Genomic DNA, 19,570 nt, shown 5'->3' with positions numbered 1-19,570 from the left:
TAAGACTCCCATTTAACTTTAGACAGAGAGTTCCCTGTATGGCTTCTTAAAAAATACAGTATATCTACATTTAATAAGTCTGCTAGGTTGTTACCAAGGATTGGTAGAAATATGTTGAATTTTCATACATATTTAAGTTTAACAGATAAATGAATGCTTCACGTTGTCATACTTTTTGACCCAGGGATGAACTAACTAGCATGGTGATTGTCATTGCCATGCCTTTTTATATTCACTATATTGCTTGTGATTTGCTAAAACATGTTTATAATGGGAATGTTGCTTTGTTGCATGACATTGAATTCTGTGATATGTATAAAAATAATATTCAGTGTCAGTGTGTTTTATGTATTAAAGCCATCTATCAATTAGTGGAGGAGTTTTCAAGAAACGGAAAGAATCTTTTCACTTGGTACTGTACATAACAACCCTGTAACAGCCCTAGGGCTTTCTGTCGACATGCCATGACTAGTACTTTTTAATAGGCAATGATAAGTGTTACAGAATATGTACTGTAACTACTGACAATTACATTTTGTTTGTGAACTCATTGTAACAGAAATTTCAGTTTAAGTTATTAATTTGCCACACACAGAACCCTGACAGGAAAAAAAACACATTTATTCCAAATTTAAAAGTGATGTGAAGTGGAATTATTATTGCTGCATTGTATAGTCAATGCAAAACATATTTTTAGCTAAAATAATAATAATATAGTCATTTTGATTCCCATGATTATACACACAGTCCTGGCATTATCTAGCATTGTCTACCATTGTATCAGCTCTGGCAGATGTAGTTCACAGACAAGTGCATTGTGACACAGGGTGGCATATGACTTGATTATATGTATTAACTTGTATAATACTGCTAAGCATCAATTTAATATATTAACCTACAACAGATGTACATATATTTTCTCTTCTTTTGTGAAAATATAAAATAAAAAATGAACAAACTGTTCTTATTTGCAACAATTTTTAATCTTACACTTACACAGCTAAACAACGAACTTTAACCGTTTCCATGACGTCCTCTGCTATGTTTCATTTTATGATTAAGACTGCAACAATAATAAGACATTGAGGCAAGCCTTAGCATATTAGTATATACAATGATGAAACTATAATGAATGGACAATTGGTGCCACACAAATGAGTCAATGAGTCATGCTTATTAAGCCAAACTTACAAGGAACAAACTTATAGGAACTAAATTGATCCATTCCAACTTCATAAACTCTTTATCACTGTAAAGCTGTTTTATAATTTTGTTATAAGTGCAGTCATTCAGAAAGATTCATTTGGCTAAATGTAAATGGTAAAAGTAAATCCTGTCAACTTAGCATAATATAATGTTTTAAAAATTGTCAAAGATAAATATGTTTCTATTGTTTGGTGCCATTAAGCATTAAGCATTATATCAAGTCTTTATTTACAGAAATTTAGAAACCTTTTACTTATCAGTCTTGGTGTGTGTTTAGGTAGTTCCACAGTCAGTGGTTATGTGCTCCTCTGTGGACTGCTCAAGGCACCTCCTTTTGTATCAGAGATCTTTGGTGGACATGGCTGACTGAATCAGGGTTTCTGAGCAAACATGACACATGATAAAACAGGTTAAGTCCCTCTAATGTCTGGTAAAATTCAAGCTATTTCACATTTATTTTCATACATAAGATTTGGATTTAGCCATACTGTAATCAATCCTGCTCAGAGCCCTCTGCTAGCTAAGCAACACACAAACCCTACTTTCTAGCAGCAAGATGGAATCATATTGCTATGACCAAACAGATGACCCTTTTCACACACACTCAAACAGAAGTATTTCCTTTTAGGCAAAAAGCCTTATACATGCAGCCAACACATCTCCTGCTGTAAGAGACAGATGAACAGAAAACAGTCTGTTCAGTAGTGTTACTGTACATGTCTGGAAACAATGCATATTGTTTTGTTTTCTGATTAATTGCACAGATATGAAATGTAACTGTTTGCACTGTTGTTGGTGTCTTTAGTTAGTTTGTTTAAAGGCAGGTCAGATGCCTTTAATACAAAAAAAAATCTGAGTGGCTACCATGGCTCAACCTGGTAATTCATTTAGACCATCCCTGCCTCTCAGAATGCTTCTCAAAATTTCCCTATTTGATCATGGCCCATTTATTATTATTCTCTTTGGCAAGCACAATGTCATCTGTTCCCATAAGAATTATAGGGTTGCACAGCAGAAGACAAACAATTTACTGGCACTTTGCCTCAATGAGCAGCCTTGCTTCCTGCCAGTAGCCATCTATTTTACTATTCTCTACATGCAGTATCAAACGCACATACACAAGCACTCATATAATACAGGGAACATATTACAGGCACAATACACCAAATTCATGGCTAGAGTGTGCATTCATATGTTGGTAAATGTTGTTGGCATAAAATTTAAGTTAAAGAAATAAGATAAAATCGCAAAACCTTTTGACTTACAAATATACTAACAAATTTTGCTGAAGATAGATCAGAAATTCTGCACAGCAAGTACCCTGGTTCCATATTATGAACATAAGGATTGATGAACATTTTTCATAATAGTGTACAGAGGTAACATCTGAATTTGTTTGGTTTTTACATTTTGCATGTGTGCATGGTGTTATGTTATTTAAGAGAGATTTATATATTATATATATATATATATATATATATATATATATATATATATATATATATATATATATTTTTTTTTAATGGTTGGGTAAAACAGTGATTTGAAGTGTTTTATGGTTGACAGAACTAACTTTTTATAGATTTTAATCTGTGGCTATATAATCTTTCTGACACACATAGCTTAAAGGGTTTCAGGGCAGTAGTCAGACTGTGCTTAATGACAGTTGTCAACATTTAAATGTGCATAGCATATCTTATTCTTAAATGTACATGCAAATCAAAACCACTGTATATATACATTATATACACACACTATACAGTATCTCACAAAAGTGAGTACACCCCAATGTGCATCTTGTATAGTAGTACAAATTTTCTGTCTTCTAAAAATAACTAAGCATGTAGCCATTATTGTCAAAATTGCTGGCTAGCTGGCAACAAAAGTGAGTACACCCTAAGTGAACATGTCAATACTGTGTCCAATGTTTCAATATTTTGTGTGAGCACCATTGTTATCTAGCACTACCTTAATCCTCCTTGACATGGAATTCACCAGAGCTGCCCAGGTTGTTGCCGGTATCCTCTTCCACTCTTCCATAATGACATCATGGAGCTGCTGGATGTTAGACACATGGCGCTTCTCCACCTTCCGCTCTAGGAGGTGCTTAATAGGTTTCAGGTCTGGAGACATACTTGGCCACTTTATCACCTTCAGCAAAGCAGTTGTCATCTTGGCGGTGTGTTTTGGGTCGTTATCATGTGGGAAAACTGGCATTCTGCCGAGTTCCTGAAGGGAGGCTTCAGAATGTTGCAGTACCTTCCCCCCCACACCTCACACTCTGTCACTTTGCTACTGGACTGTCTGAACAAAAACTTATGCTCACCAAGACACTGATTATTCCTCACCTTACACTTTGCTATTGCATGGACTGTTTACACAAATTTTTGCTCATTTGCACACTGCTCTTTTGTATTGCTGCTCACCATAAACTTATCACCACTGTATATATACCCATCCTCTGTTTATAGTTATAGCAATATTATTATGTCCACCACTTACATCCTTCTGTAAATCTCTGTGTATAGTAATAGGCATCTGTATAGCATGTTCATAATACATATATATATTCATCTGTATATTATTGTTCATAGTACATATATACTCATCTGTAATTACATTCATAAGTACATATGTGTATATATATATATATAAATATTCATCTGTAATTATATTTAGTACATATATATATATATATATATATATATATATATATATATATATATATATATATATATATATATACTCATCTGTATATTGTGTTTTCAGTACATATATATTCACCTGTATACTACATTTATAGTACATATACATCTTTAAATGACTGTTTATAGTCTATATTTTATTTTATTTAACTGTAAATTCATGTAAAAACTATATATCCTGCACTTGCTGTTATTGCACTCTGGTTAGACCCAAACTGCATTTCGTTGCCTTGTACTTGTACATGTGTAATGACAATAATGTTGAATCTAATCTAATCTAATCTAACATGTTGGAATCCATGTTTCCCTCAATGAACCGCATCTCCCCAGTACCAGCAGCGCTCATGCAGACCCAGACAATGATGCTACCACTACAATGCTTGACTGTAGGCAAGACACAATTTTCTTGGTACTCCTCACTACACTTCACTATTGTGTCATTACACATGCTGGACACCATCTGAGCCAAACAAGTTTACCTTAGTCTCATCAGACCACAGGACATGGTTCCAGTAATTCATGCTTTTGGACAGGTTGTCTTTAGTAAACTGTTTGCAGGCTTTCTTGTGAGCCAGCTTCAGAAGAGGCTTACTTCTGGGATGACAGACATGCAAACTGAATTGTTGCAGTGTGCGGCGTATGGTCTGAAATTCCGCTTCTGCCACCTCTAAAGCAATGCAGGGGTGTACTGAACATTGCAAGTGGAGAGTTTTGGCAGTGTGCTGTGTAGAAATTTCTTTGGCAGAAATGATTCAACTCTGAAAAGATGTAGCAGGCCTTGGATGAGCAAAAGCACATCCTAGGAGAAGTGCTATGGATGACATGGGTATAGATGAGTAGGAGGAGTTTTGAGTCTCCATGAACCCCCACCCCACTCTTCCATATCCCACAGCTGTCTCTCTCTTCCTCAGCCACTGCATTCTCCTGACATTTACATTATTCAAAGATAAATGCATTGTCAATTCTGTGTCTCCACTTACTAGATATGTGTGCTGCTCCAGTCCCTTTGCAGCCAAAGGTGCTCTCACCTCCACTGCCCACTAGACACACTACAAATGAAATCAAATGGCTGCTGCTACTGAGGAGAATAATTTAACCCTGCAAAAAGACTCTCTCTCTTTCTCTCTCTCTCTTTCTCTCTCTATCTCTCCTGCTCCCTCTCCCTCTCTTTTTATGTGTGTGTGTGTGTGTGTGTGTGTGTGTGTGTGTGTGTGTGTGTGTGTGTGTGTGTGTGTGTGTGTGCACTGCGATTAAAATACAACCTACTGTAACCGTGTAAATTCATCACTATAGTACAATGTGAATTTATCACTACAGTATAGATATGACAAGAAATTGTTACTGATATAGGGCACTGAGTTCAAAATCAATGTTTTTTTTGTTTTTTTTGTGTGTGTGTGTGTGTGTGTGCAGTAGACCACTCCTGCAGTCTTTTCTGATAACTCAGATCATTCATTTTGTTATATAATTAAATTAGGTAACATTAAAATACTACTTGATACCCAGAAACAAACACATTATGACCCAAATAAATTAGCTGTTCTTTAAGAATGTATATTATATATATATATATATATATATATATATATATATATATATATATATATATATATATATATATATATATATAAAATCTAATAAATCATGTCAGTAAGTGACTAGACAACCATTAAACAAAACCTAAACTATTATTGTTGACTTTTAACTGAAAGGTTGATTAAATTGGCACAATTTTTTATGATTCTTATGTATAAATTAATGTAATTGAATCTCACAGCCACGTGCATAAAGTACATGGAAGGAAATAGATATTTTTAAGGTTAAATTTTTCAGACACAATAATTATCTAGATTCTCTAGAAATACAGCTTCTATGAGAATTAGTCTTACATCATTTAAAAATTTCACATTATTTAACATGCATCAAAAAAGAACAAATAAATCTTAATGCATATCTGTACATAATGTGTGCATAAAGTATATGTGCATATTTGAAATTTCAGAGAAGTCTATAATGGGTTATAATGAACTCACCACTACAAATTACCCATTTATGTCTATTTGGGATGGGCACCCTTAACCCACCATAGAGTCCTTATCTGTTCACATGATCTCATATGATTGGAAGGGACAAGAAATTTGTCCCTTAATGTCAATTTGGAGGCAAGTGTATTTAATAGATGCATTAATAGTCTTTACAAAAGCAACTTAGAGTAGGCATTTGGGTTATTGTTAAGTTAATGTCATTGGGTTTTTTCTTTCGATATACTTATAATGTATAAAATGCTGTTTGTGAATCCTAATTATGCTTAATTACTCCAGGCCCAGACATCTAAAATCTGTTTACTTTACTTTAATATTTCTTATATTAAAACCATGTCCTTTTTTTGCATAATTTTTTCCCAAAATATAAAGATTAGAGTAAATTCATAATTGTTACTTAAAAATATCACTTGAAAATGTAACAGAAAAGCATATTTATTAATATGAAAGAACTGTCTAGTGCTAGTAGAATTCCCATTTGTGGTAGTGTAAAACTAACATCAAGTGTGATGCTGAATATTTAAAGCTGTGTTTGACTTTTTCTTTGTTTTTTTTGTCTAAATTTGAACTAATTGTTGTTGTACTTGTCTGTGTAAGTGTTTATAGGTCAAGCAGGTTTATAGAGTTTGCAGTTACCTGCCCATGTCTACGACCATTAAATATATTGTTAGATATGCAATTTATAGACTTCTCTCACATGCTTAAGATGTCGCTGGCTCATGATAAGTTGCTTAATTACTCATTTTTAACTCTTGCTTGTTAGGGGACTGTTAACTTTTAAACCCAAACTCGTGGGCTGAGCTGTCAGCTAGCCATTTTTCATATTTAATGGTCATGGGCTACTTTACTGGAATAATGTGTCTGGGATTACAAATGAAAAGCACAGGGAATCATTCTTTTTCATGTGGACAGATTAAATTCCAAAACCTGTTCCTGTTAGGCACACTTTTGATTTTGCATATATTAAAAAGCTTAATTGTATTAGAGACTATTTTATACAAAATATGCTACTTCCCAGAATCTGTAGTTTATAGAAAAGCCATGTTTGTTTTCTAGAATAATCAATTTCTTTGAATTGAACCCAAAAGACTATGCTTCTTGTTCCATGGTGAAGATGAATAAAGATGTGTTTTATTCCGTCATAATTTCTCTGAGAAAATGCTCTAAAGGTGTCCATATGGAAAGGAGTGAGACAGAGATGCTTCTGAGGTATTTGTGTCTGTGGTACCGTATAGATGTTGCTGTAGTAATTGATGGCAGCTTTCCTGTGTGATCAGTTTGTCTGTCAGTTTGAAGGAGGTGGAAAGAGAGGGATGGGGTAGCAGTCTCAGAAAAGGGAATGAGCAACCGCATAAGGTTTGCTAGGTTAAATCTTCTAATGGTTAGTATAAATCATCAACTACTGTTGAGCTGAATACATTCCAGAGGTGTTTTGTATTTTGAAATAAAATGATAGGAATGTCAGATTCAGTAGAATGAGAAATTTCTCTTCTCCATGACATCAGCAGTGAAATAGTGGGCAGCAATGATACTACAAATACACATGATATCAACACAAACATTTTTCGGGTATGCACTTATTACCAAACATGACATAAGATGAAAGAGAAAAGGGTTTGATTATTTTATACATTTAAGCTTTGAGCTTAACTGGAAACCACCCATTTGGTAAACAATAAAGTGTGTGTGTGTGTGTGGGATTAAGTTACAAAATCATTGTGTTTAGAGCACCTGATGATTTGCCCATCAGCTTTTTGAGCACAGTCTGCAAGTTCCTCTACTAATTATAAGTGCTGGAAAGCCTTTACACTTACTGGAACATTTGCCACTAATGCTATCTGGGAATTTTCTCTTGTTTTGCTAAATAATTCGAAAATGAAAGTCAGAGGCTACATGATTGTTGCACAGCCCTATCCTAAGTGTGGTACATAAGAACAGCACTAAAAGTAAAGTTCATATTTATTATGACACTACTATTAGTTCAGTTAATCAATTTAATTATATTAATCAATACATTGACATTTTCTCAATAAAATATATCTGCTATAGTAAGATACATAATATTGTTACATAACAAAAAGTAATATACAAATACAAAAGTAATATATTAGAAAATATGAAGCTTTTAAAGGCATTGCAATTTACATGTCACATAGTTGACAAAAATCATTAACAGATTAACAGAAAATAAAAATTATTTCATTATGATTAATTAGTTTAGATATAAATAGTGCAAACAATTAGCTGAGCATCTTTGGACACTTGGCACCGCAGATGTTTCACATAGAGGCACTTTTGTGATGATATGAGTAGCAGGGGAAGTGAGCAGGTTGGAAGCCCGTGGTGGAAGAGTGCAGCTCTGCAGAGTGAGTAATCGCTCCAAGGCCCTCCTCCTTCTCTCGCTTCTTTTGCTTCATTCTTCTGTTCTGGAACCAGATCTTCACTTGCGACTCGCTCAGATGCAGCGCGCTTGCCATCTCGGCTCTCCTGTGCTTGCCGATGTACTTATTAAAGTGAAACTCTTTCTCCAGTTCAGTCACCTGTCTGGTAGTGAAACTGGGGCGAGCTGCTACATTGGTCAAGCCGCAAGCTATTGGACACGCTGTAAAGACAATACACTGTAAATGACTTGACATGCTTGAAAGCATTATATGTACTGTATTCTCTCGTGTAACCCACACCCATCTGGTATCATGTCCAAAACTTACTTTTAGAATTGTTTCTTTTGGCTTTTTTCATCCAGTTGAAGGCGTTAGGACCCCCCCTGTCCTCTGACCGAAGTGCTATTAAACAACTCCCGGGAGACGGACTAACACTTTGGTAGCTTTCGTAAGAGAGTAAACTTTTTCCGTGCTCTTCGTCTGTATCGTGAAGGCGAGTCTCTTTACAGCAGAACGAAGCGCTTCGGGAGTATACAGAGCTCATAAACTCAGCATGTAAAATGCAGTCCTCGGCTTCAGTGTAGGATACACAGGATCTATCATTACAAAGTAAGGCACTTGCCCGAGGCTCGTCAAACCGATTCGAGCTATACTGCACATCCGATGTCAGAGGTATGTGAATAACATGGTCCACAATACCTGTCGATTGTTTCTCCCGGGTTTCTCCTTCCTGATCCACCTGACAGAATTTCGATCTGAAAGAAATGCCCTCGCCTGATAGTAAATACAATGACATTATAATTCTTTGTTGGTCACTTCAAAGGTTGTATGATAGCAACCGTCCCTTGCCCTGATGTCTTACTGTATATTGAGGCTCAACATGTAAATAATGCCCACCAATAAGATGGGCGTGGTCTCGCTGTCCCAACCAATCGATGCACTTGTCTGGGTTCTGACTTCAGCGCTAGCACTCAGCTGAAGCTTCCAGTCTGTTGTCCCACAACCCTTCTAGACTGAATTTATCACTTTCACGTATTCATTCACGTATTGCTTTCTTTATTATGTGTATTTATATTTCGAAATTAACTTATTTAGCCTCAAATTTTGAATAGAGGCACTCCTAGTAAATTCACAAACTAAATATAATGCCACAAAGAGTTTAATTAAGTTTTTAAAAGAAACATATTTCAGATCGTTTCATCTTCTTTATTACTCACTACAGTTTCCTCGTAGACTTTCATGCCTGGTGCTGTGTACGTTCGAACAGCTCATTAATCAGGCTAGTGAGATTAAACCAGCCATCACCGTTCACACTCAAGCGCATAAGATATACATATACGATTTAATATTTTCTTCAAATTGTGAGGAAAGAAATTTTTGCCAGTCTATTGCATACCAGCTTGGGCCACATTGCACAGACTTTTGCTTTTTATTTTTGGTCCTTGCAAAACAAATGCATCTGTTGATAATTGTGTCTCTTCTGTAAACAGCCTAATAAGCAGTTAGGTCTCGCAGTTTTTTCTGTTACACACTGGACTACCGTTATACTACTGTGATACAGCTGTCAACATATGGTCATACCTTTCAGACAGTGAACACAGTGAAAAGTCCTGTTAATAGCTTACACGACTAACAGTAGCACTAGGAAAATAAAATTCGTTCTATGTCAAAAAAAACCAAATCATCTTATGTAATATGCAATTTTATTAATACTATCAATACTATTGCCCTTCCAAAAAATTGCACTGTGGCAAGTACAGTATTAGGTTTAGGCGACAAGTTCATGCTGAATTCCATGTTCAAGTTTTTCCTGCACGAGCATATATAAATATTTATATACACACACGCATATATTTATTTTTTTATTTTTTTAATTTATTGTTTTTTTTTTTACAGTGAAAGCACTTAAGACTAATTTATCATTACCTTATTAACATGATAACATGCATCGTTGTCGCAATCATGTATTTTAATGTATAATAAATACATGGTCTATAAATTGTTTTATTTAGCAATTGTAGATTTGAAAGAGCAAAAAAAGTACCCACTACATGTAATAGCATCATAGGTTGAAGTAGCGTGCAATCGATGTCCAACACATCAACCTTATTGTGTTTTGAAATTATTATCCTAGCAATATATACGGCCTGTTTTTGTAAGGCCAATTGAAAGGTTCAGGAAATAGTAAAATGACAGCAAACTACTTTCAGGTTTTTTGTCTAATTTGAATTCTAATTACTGTAATTAAAGTTCTGAGTAGTTAAAACATTCTACTCAGACATGAATGTCATACACAAATAACTCAATTTCAAGTGAAAGTTTAGAAGGCATAACGAACTAACCTTTTTATTTATCTTAAATTCAACTTCTGATTTTCAGCTGTATATATCAGGCTGATTAAGGGCTCACTATGGTAAACCATCGTTTCAAATGAAAGCTCGGACATGGACAGAGTTTACAGAGCAATTCCATAGTATTTTTTGTCGCCTGGCCCAACTAAAATAGCCCTAACCGTTGTAATTTTACACATGCGTTGTTTTTTATTATTTTTCTCTGGTTGTCACTACGTATTGTGGTCACATCCGATGTCAAAAGGCTGACAGAGTCATTTTCTTAGCCAGGACTATCTGGATGAGGCAATTTAGAACCACCAATTCATTATAATGATGTTGGAAAATGGCTGCCATTATTGTGCAACGACCGTGGGAAACCATAGCCTGTGAGAAATGACCAAATTCAGACTAAAATATTTTTTGTAACATTCCATTTTACATTCTAGTGAGACACTTTTGAGCAGTAACCACTGTCCAGCTATTTCTCAGAAATACTTGGTAGTCATAATTAATTGTTAATATGGTGTACCTACCCTTCTGCTGAGTAAACCAGTGAGCGTCTCATCTTCACTGTAGCTTTAACATCTCCAGCCCTTTCTTATCCATGCACTGATTGCACCGCAAGCATGCTGTCACACTCCTTTTCTTGGGATAAAGTTTGGCCTCTCGCAGTATGAAATGTGTTTCTAGAGTTGGGAATGCAAAAGCTTTGTTCATAAGGAGGTGGAATCAGCGGCGAGGCTGAAAGCGGCGAGTTTTTGATTAATGAGCTTTGAAATACCTCGCTAGGGGGGAGGCGGGTGAGAGACCCATTCAGTCAGAGAAGGATTGCCTTGCCTATAAAACTAGAAATGTGAAGAAATGCTTCTATTCTCGGTGCTATTTATTGTCACGTTATAAGGTGGATTTAAACAACTACGGATGAAGAATTGTGTATGGATTATATTTATGAAACATAATATGTAGTTGAGTTGAATTGAATGAATTAAATTGTGGTATGGTGTTTAATTATATGTTGATACGCCTTCACGAAAAATACAAATTATATATATATATATATATATATATATATATATATATATATATATATATATATATATATATATATATATATATATAAAACACAAGCATAAATAAATACAAAAATAATGGCTGTATTTCGCCATAAATATTCTGCAGTAGCAGCCCAATTGTATACATATGGCGAAAGTCAGGCTTTATTTTTTTATAAATTTATTTAAGTATTACAGAACGTAATGGAAATGTCAGGTACAATCTTAACCTTAACCTGGTCGTCTTAAAGTATTATAATTGTAACAATGCTCAAGCCATTAATTTTAATTAATTTTTTTGCAATTACTACGCAATCGGCGAATGTTCCATGTCAACATGTACATAATCGTAAAAAAAAGGTGGACTATTTGTTTGATATTATTCATATTTGTATACTCTTTACACTATCTACCGAACAAGAATGCGCGCTGGGTGTGCATGAATATAGCTCTGCATTCTTTGTTTACTGTGGATATCATTTCAAAATGGCGTCCTGGTCTTACATGTTTTGAGATATTACTGAGTGAGAATAAGGTAATATAAACATATGGTCCTTTAAACATAGAAATTTGCATGACCAGCGTATTCTAAAAATAACTGTAAGATTACACAAATATGATGTCACTAATTCAGTTTAAGCACTTTATTTACAAAATCTATAACACAATAAAATATAACATTTCCGTATCGTTACCATTTCGTCAATTTGAACGTGGACTGTTCACTCACAAAATAAAAATATGTTATGGATGATTAGGTAAAAGATGAGAAAAGTAAAACTAAAAAGTGCCAGATTTTTATTACGAAAACAAAACTTTCCATTTGTTGCAGCAAAAAAAAAAAAAAAAAAAAAAACATAAAAAGAAAAAAAAAATACACCAGTCACATATTATTTTGCTCGTGTTTATAATGCCGCATTTCCCAGTTAGGTTGCATAACATACTATAATCCATATAAATAGTCCACATGAAAAGATAAATAATAATGTGTTACAAAATCATAAATAATAAATATACAATAGTGATAAATGTCTGCCATACAATCTCAGATGAAAATAATAAATAATGACTCTTTTAGTGAAAACTGATTTATAGGTACCAATGACTTACAGACGACTAACAATGGAAATGAATTTTTTTTCTACAAATTCCATCCCTATAAAGATGGAAGCCTAATACTGTAAAATCTACAGAACTTACCTTCAAGTAATAAGATATGAAATTTTCTTCATTTTACGCGCTGCTCTTTCGAGATCTGAACGAATGACAACAAACGCTCTCTCGCATCGTCAACAGTCAAGAGATATGGACCACAGCTTCAAAATTCTTACAGTCATAGCAGTAATAGTACTATCAGTAATAATACAGGAATAATACATTGTGTCTCTCGAAGTGTAGTTATATAAATTAATTTGAACTCATGAGGTAATAAAAAGCGACACTTCGCTTGGGCACACGCACGTGAAATCCTTACAAATGAGTAAGTTTCGGCGCTTCCTGCAGCCTTCCCTGAGAAGCGTGATGAGAGCTGAGGTCTGTGTATGTGGGATGAGGGTCACACGGTCCATGATGGTGGTTGCCCGGAATCTGAGCGGCACAACTGTAGTCCACACTGGCTGATGAAGGATGAGGAAGGTGACCGAGGTTGAACATGGGGCCCGAAGCTGGCATCGAATCAACAAAATTTCCCCCAACATATACAGGACTGCCTTGCAAATTAGCATTGGCAAAGCTTCCGTTCCCTTGCATGCCGTGGTGCTCAAACTCTGCACCCGGGTATCTTTTTTGCTGCGGTATACAACCGCCCAATGGCGCCGTGTACGCAGCCAAGCCGTACATATTTTGCTGAGGCTTGGCGAAGGATGGAGAAGACGGTGCATCATAGTTCAGGGTGTTTACATTTGGAAGCTGACCAGAATATCCTACGTGATTAGGCCCACTCAGCGGCGGGCTTCTGTCCGGAGAATGTCCTAAGGGAGAGTGCATTATTCCCTTGGATTTCTGGTCTTTTTTGTACTTCATTCTCCTGTTTTGAAACCAGATCTTTATTTGGCGCTCGGTGAGATTGAGCAGATTGGCCATCTCGACTCTTCGTGGTCGGCATAAATAACGATTAAAGTGGAATTCTTTCTCGAGCTCCACGAGCTGGGCGCTGGTGTATGCAGTGCGCACACGCTTGGAGGCCGGACCGGGTGGACTTTTGTCATCACAGGTCTCTCCTGAAATGGATAGTTTTAAAAATGGAATGTTTTTAAAAATATAACACGGGGAAAAGGTCAAACAAACTATGCTGACACATGAATTAATTCTGTTAATCTTTGTTGGGATTTTACTAGTTGGGGCAGGGTTAATAATTAAACATTTTCTCTATTCAAGAACATACATGCTACCACTTGCATAGGCAGCTAAGAAGTAGTCATTAATGCACTAGACCAGTAAACTCAGTCCAAACATCTCTCCCATAATATGTACACACGTGGCCTAACACATGTTTATATAGTCAGTACCTGGAGTTGTGCAGCTGGTACTTTTCTGTTTTGAGTTCTGACGCGTCTCCTTCATCCATGGGAATATTTGTTTCGTTATGACTGAGGTGGCAGTGTTAGAACCATTGTTGTTGGGAGATTTCTTTTTCTGGGTGGTGGTGCTGCTCGAGTTGGGTGAGGTGGGTGCTAAAGGAGGCGCTTGTTGTTGGTCACCAACACTCTCTGGTTGGCTGCCTTGGCTGCCATTTGGTCGCATACAGCTGCCATTGATGTCGCTGTTTTTGTGCACCGGCGGCCGGACCGTTGTAGATTGTACGGAACAGATGGGGCTCTGATAGTCATTTTCTATGCTGGAGGTGGGGTAGGGCTGATGGGCGGGCCCATACGCATATGAGTCAGATTTTGAGTATGAGTAGCCTCCAAAAAGTCCAGAGTTATCATAATAAGTGGCTTTCTGCATTGTGAAGATTTTATACTACTTTGTAGGTTTGTCCAATGGCACAGGCTCTTGCGTCATGTAATTGGATCCTCCCAGAGGGTCTTTAAACTTTGATCTGCAAAGAAAGAAACAAATTCAGATAAATTATAGCTGAACTGTTCTCTCTCTCTCTCTCTCTCTCTCTCTCTCTCTCTCTCTCTCTATATATATATATATATATATATATATATATATATATATATATATATATATATATACATACATACATACATACATACATACATACATACATACGTATATGTGTGTTTAGCTGTCCTTACATAAAACATGCATTTAGCATCCTTTCATTTCCAAACTTGAACTCCAGAGTTATATCTTAGGCACATGATAGAAATTGAGTGCAGTGTAAGTAAGCTTTCTGCTTTGCTTCAGTGTAATTTTTAGATTTAATTCATGCATTTATTTATTTATTATTTGGGTTTTTTTTTTTGTTTGTTTATTTATTTATTCTTTCATTCATTTGTTCCCTCTATCACCAACCTATTTATTCTTCAGATAATTCAAATGAATGGTTATTCAGTATTTTACAATATTTAACTGAGTGATTTTGCACAAACATTTTTAAACTCAAAAGAAATGTCCAAACACACGGTTTAAATATATATATTTCCTTTTTTTTTTTTTTTTTTTTTTTACATTAGGGTATGTATGATGTGTCGATCTGTTCGATTTGTTTGATAACAAATCCTTGTTTGATTACAAATATATAAGCCATGATTCTTTTTTTTTCATTATTTTTGTTCAATTGTTATAACTGTTTTTTTCTTTAAGCCTTTCATTATTAGAAGAAGAATGTAACAAGAGAGTTAAACTTTAACTCGTTCTGAAAGTTCCCTATTGAGTCAAACGAAAATACGACAGATGGCGAATCAGCACTTTTAGCCAGAACAATATCCCTTTCTTTACCATTTAAACGCTTGTTCTGAGCGATGGACATCTAAGTTATCAGTGTTGATGTCGAGCTGTTGGAGTATTTCATCTTTAATGTTTATGTCTTTAATAGTCCATTATCATCGTCTATCGTAAGATATTGCTGTTTCCTAAATCCGATACATTTGTAGACTTATTTGACTCAATTAAAAAAAATTCTGTTCGACCTTATAATGTATTTCTCATAAGTTATGAGAGGTGCAGTATGTGACTTCCTTGTGTTTCCTAGCAGTGACTGCCGTTATGGAAATTGGTGATGGTGGGAGGGCTACCAAAGTGCGTTAATCACATCACAAGTGCGTGGTAAATGCAAGAGTGCAATCTGATCACTTGCGCTCTTTTGAAGTGCTCAAGAACTGTGGGGTTTATAGTCAGCTACACTAGCATTTCCTACTGTTTTATGCCTTAAAAACAGAGTGGCTAATAAGTTGTCAGCACAGCTTAATACAGTATTAGATGGCCTGGAGCTCCACGGCACGCATTTCAATGCACCTGTCACTGTAAAATCCCACAGAATGTATGGCTGGTCAACTATATCTGTTATGCTGAACCCCGGAGTGAAGCTAAAGACGAGTTACGGTCTTTAGTGTACAACCCCAAGCGTAGGAGGAAGCCTGGGTTAAAGAATGCCTTACTCTGCTACACCCAAGCAGGCACTCAGTATAAATACAGCTACTTCACTCTACTCCACACATTGTAAGATATCGGTCTTGAAATGTTTAGAAATGCGGCGTCATCTTGCAAACGTGACGAAGAGAATATTGAAAAATGGAAAATATGTATTGAAATCGCCGAAGACTACACGAAGACGGGTATACTCTGCTCTCGTTTCGGATATATGTGCTTAATATAACTATTGCCTAACATCAAAATTCACTTGCAATTATTTGTAGCTGAAAAGAAGTACATTTAAATATGGATATTTGTAGGCCATGTATGCATGCATTGTGTTTGTTCGGCTCAAAGTGCCGTGTGCGTTACTTTTCTCAGTTCTGTAACTCCCAGACTATTAGGATAGAATATGTATCACGCGCAGTTTACATACTATGTGTGGGTATTTATTTGTATATATGTGGTTTTGTATACGTTTTTTATGTAACACTTTTTGCATTAGATATAATATAATTTTAAAGGAAAGTTCAATGTGTCATAAATGAAAATAATATTTCATTTATTTTGTATTCAGAAATAAAGAAATTTTACTTACCGTGGCCTTTATTGCACTGTCTTCTGTTTTCCCTCAACCGGTTCAGATTATTTGGTCCAAGACCTGGAGGATGAAAATTAATTTATTGATTGTCGATTTGTGAACTATAAAAAACTACTTATAAAGGGTCGATGCATTTCAAAAGTACTTTTTACAGTATCACGTATAGCCTCCTGTTATACGTAGATTTATGTACCACAGATTGACTGGTGTGTATTTACCAAGAAAATATAAAGCCACGAAATATAAATTATTTTTATTGTATCATTTATTTATTTATTTATTTTAATTTACTCACTTACTTACTTGGTTATTTATTCAACTTTACTTTTTGTCCAGATCGTTAGCGAAATTAATGTATGTTAAAACATAGATTGAAAAAAAAAACTGACACAAGCGATTCTACACAAAGTAGCTGACCAAAATATTTAGCACTCATAAGCCTTTTGGATGACCTTTGGCTTCTCCAGCCATAACTCACTGATTAATGAACAACGGGCGGAAGGTGCTCAAGTAAGTCACAATGAAATCCACACCGCACAAGTTTTTCTTCTTGTGTTTTTAAACGAAAAAAGAGCCCGTGAAGATGATATTTAAACACTTCTCCAGATCTCTGAGCTCAAGCTAGATGCGTTGCTCTTTAGCGCATTCGTAAATCTTAGTGGAAAAACAAAGGACTTTAACCTACGCTTTAGTGCGAAGCTGCAACAATTTAAAATCCAAATAACTCGTTTGTAACGCATTTGATGGCGCTTCATATTTAAAGTCTTGCTAAATGGGATAAATCCTGCAGTCTCTGATGTTTAACATGGTTTGCCTTGATCAGATTACAATGTTTTCGCCCACGCAGTGTCACGGTAAGTCTTGTAGAAATAATGACACAATGGCTTGTTAAAATAATGATCTATGATCTAAAGAACACGAGCTTAAATGTCTACGATTCTGTGCTGGTGAGTGTAGTGGATGTTATGTTTGTTGTGTCTTTTCGCATAATCTTGCTTAAATTATTATTCTATTCTAATGGTTTAATGTTTGAATATTGTTAAGCCGGACGGAGAATAATACCGCGCTATTCCAAAACCAGTCGAAAATGCAGGTAGGTTTGAGTATTTAACCCAAATTGGATCCGAATTTCGTATATTTGATTATATTTAATGTTATTTAAGCTAGTTTGAAAAGCTGATTTTATTTCGTTTATTTATTATTGTTGTTATTATTAGCTTTATACAGTCGCTACACTAACACACAAGACTAAGTCTATCTATCTATCTATCTATCTATCTATCTATCTATCATCTATCTATCTATCTATCTATCTATCTATCTATCTATCTATCTATCTATCTATCTATCTATCTATCTATCTATCTATCTGTCTCTCTATGTCTGTCTGTCGACTCACTACAATCACATACATTTCTTATTCTTCTATAGTTCTTTAAATATGGCTTCCTGATTATTAAGCGCTCGATTATCCAATTAAAGTAAAACTTACTTAAAAACTTACTTACAAAAAAGTAAAGAAACTGCATTAATGTATCATAATAATAATAATAATAATAATTATTATTATTATTATTATTATAATTCCAAAATTATAATAATGCATTAAATACGATATTTTCTGTTATGCTTAATTTGTTAAAATATATAACATATGAATTGATTTGAATATGGTAACTTTATTGCTTAACAATGCATATAATCTAAACCAAATAAATCTTGTCTATTTGAGTATAAGACAACAAATTAAAGTGATTTACGATCTTACAAGCTATGAGCCAGAAGCAGAGGTTACAGTAGTTTCCCCTTTTTGTTTTAGTTTGTATTTGTCTGAAAGCAATATCAGCGATAAAATTTTGCGTCAGTCGTATGAATGAGACATCCGTCCAAGCTAACCTTTGAAAAGTGTTTATGGATGCTCGAAACTGTAAATTAGTTCCACAATTTCGCCGATGTCCATAAATTGTACTTGCTTGGTTAAAGATCCTGAGACGTTAATAAAGATCATCTGCTCTGAATCAAATAAATCATATTTCTGACTGGTACTGTACATGGATAAAGGTTGCGTTTTGCCATGCAATTGCTTACCTGAGAATCAATTCATCACAGAGTCTGGCTTCTTAATTTCCGTACCTATCCTCGTAGCACCTCAAATATATCCTTCACCCTTTGTCTGTGCTCGGCACAGTTCTAAACCCGATCTTGCGCTTTTCCAAACATTTCCATATACCAAAGCAGACAGTATTCCCGAAAGAATGAAAGCCACTCACTCAACTACCAATAAAAAAAGCCAAGCAGGTATCCTCATTCCAAAAAAAAAACGAAATAATGCTTGCAGTCAACCTCCAACTGTAAAAATAATAATACACGTTTACAGCAGATAGGTCATCGTTCGAGTCAACATTGCGATATTGGCGTTTCAGAACCCTTTATCATGACAAATAAAGGCGCTGCCTTAAAATACGAGCATATTTGTTCACGTGATCTGGATAGTAGATTGTCCTGATTGAGGGTGCTACTCCAACCAAGCTCTACCTCACAAACCCATTTTTAAAGCAGGGTCGCTAGCGTTTCCTCTAACACACTACATACAGTTCACCCCACTTTCATAAGCAAGAGTTCTAACATAATTTTCTGAAAATGATCTTTGTACGGTCCTTATATTATACTCTCTTGAAAACGTCTATTGATGTAATTATGACAAGTTCATTGCAAGCGATATACCA

At 35.3% G+C, this 19,570-nt stretch overlaps 2 protein-coding genes across 3 annotated transcripts in view; both read right to left on the bottom strand.

Annotated features, from left to right (window-relative positions):
* Positions 1 to 7,950: 7,950 nt before the first annotated feature.
* Positions 7,951 to 11,461, bottom strand: LOC124383054 (homeobox protein Hox-D1-like). 2 transcript variants are annotated; one of them, XR_006925209.1, is made up of 2 exons: positions 11,201 to 11,461; positions 7,951 to 8,555 (listed from the first exon to the last, which is right to left on the bottom strand). XR_006925209.1 is itself a non-coding variant. In XM_046845422.1 (2 exons), exons 1-2 carry the CDS (start codon positions 9,128 to 9,130, stop codon positions 8,233 to 8,235), a joined length of 792 nt encoding a protein of 263 aa, XP_046701378.1. In that variant the 5' UTR covers positions 9,131 to 11,187; the 3' UTR covers positions 7,972 to 8,232. The 2 variants fall into 2 exon arrangements, 1 of the variants encoding a protein (XP_046701378.1); XM_046845422.1 differs by lacking the exon at positions 11,201 to 11,461 and adding an exon at positions 8,662 to 11,187 and having other exon boundaries at positions 7,972 to 8,555.
* An 875-nt stretch (positions 11,462 to 12,336) lies between these two features.
* The window catches only part of hoxd3a (homeobox D3a), a 7,588-nt gene continuing 354 nt past the window's right edge, over positions 12,337 to 19,570 (bottom strand). The window contains exons 1-4 of the mRNA XM_046845279.1: positions 18,933 to 19,570; positions 16,842 to 16,904; positions 14,227 to 14,759; positions 12,337 to 13,938 (exon numbers count right to left, since the gene is read on the bottom strand). The exon at positions 18,933 to 19,570 is cut by the window's right edge and continues 354 nt beyond it. Of these exons, the coding sequence (XP_046701235.1) occupies positions 13,190 to 13,938; positions 14,227 to 14,665 (1,188 nt within the window). The 5' untranslated portion in view covers positions 14,666 to 14,759; positions 16,842 to 16,904; positions 18,933 to 19,570 and the 3' untranslated portion in view covers positions 12,337 to 13,189. The remainder of the gene's footprint in view (positions 13,939 to 14,226; positions 14,760 to 16,841; positions 16,905 to 18,932) is intronic.

This window comes from Silurus meridionalis, chromosome 3, assembly GCF_014805685.1.
Source record: "Silurus meridionalis isolate SWU-2019-XX chromosome 3, ASM1480568v1, whole genome shotgun sequence".
NCBI classification, from domain to species: Eukaryota; Metazoa; Chordata; class Actinopteri; order Siluriformes; family Siluridae; genus Silurus; species Silurus meridionalis.
The sequence above is the reverse complement of the archived record's forward strand: the minus strand, read 5'-3'. Positions and strand labels throughout refer to the sequence as shown.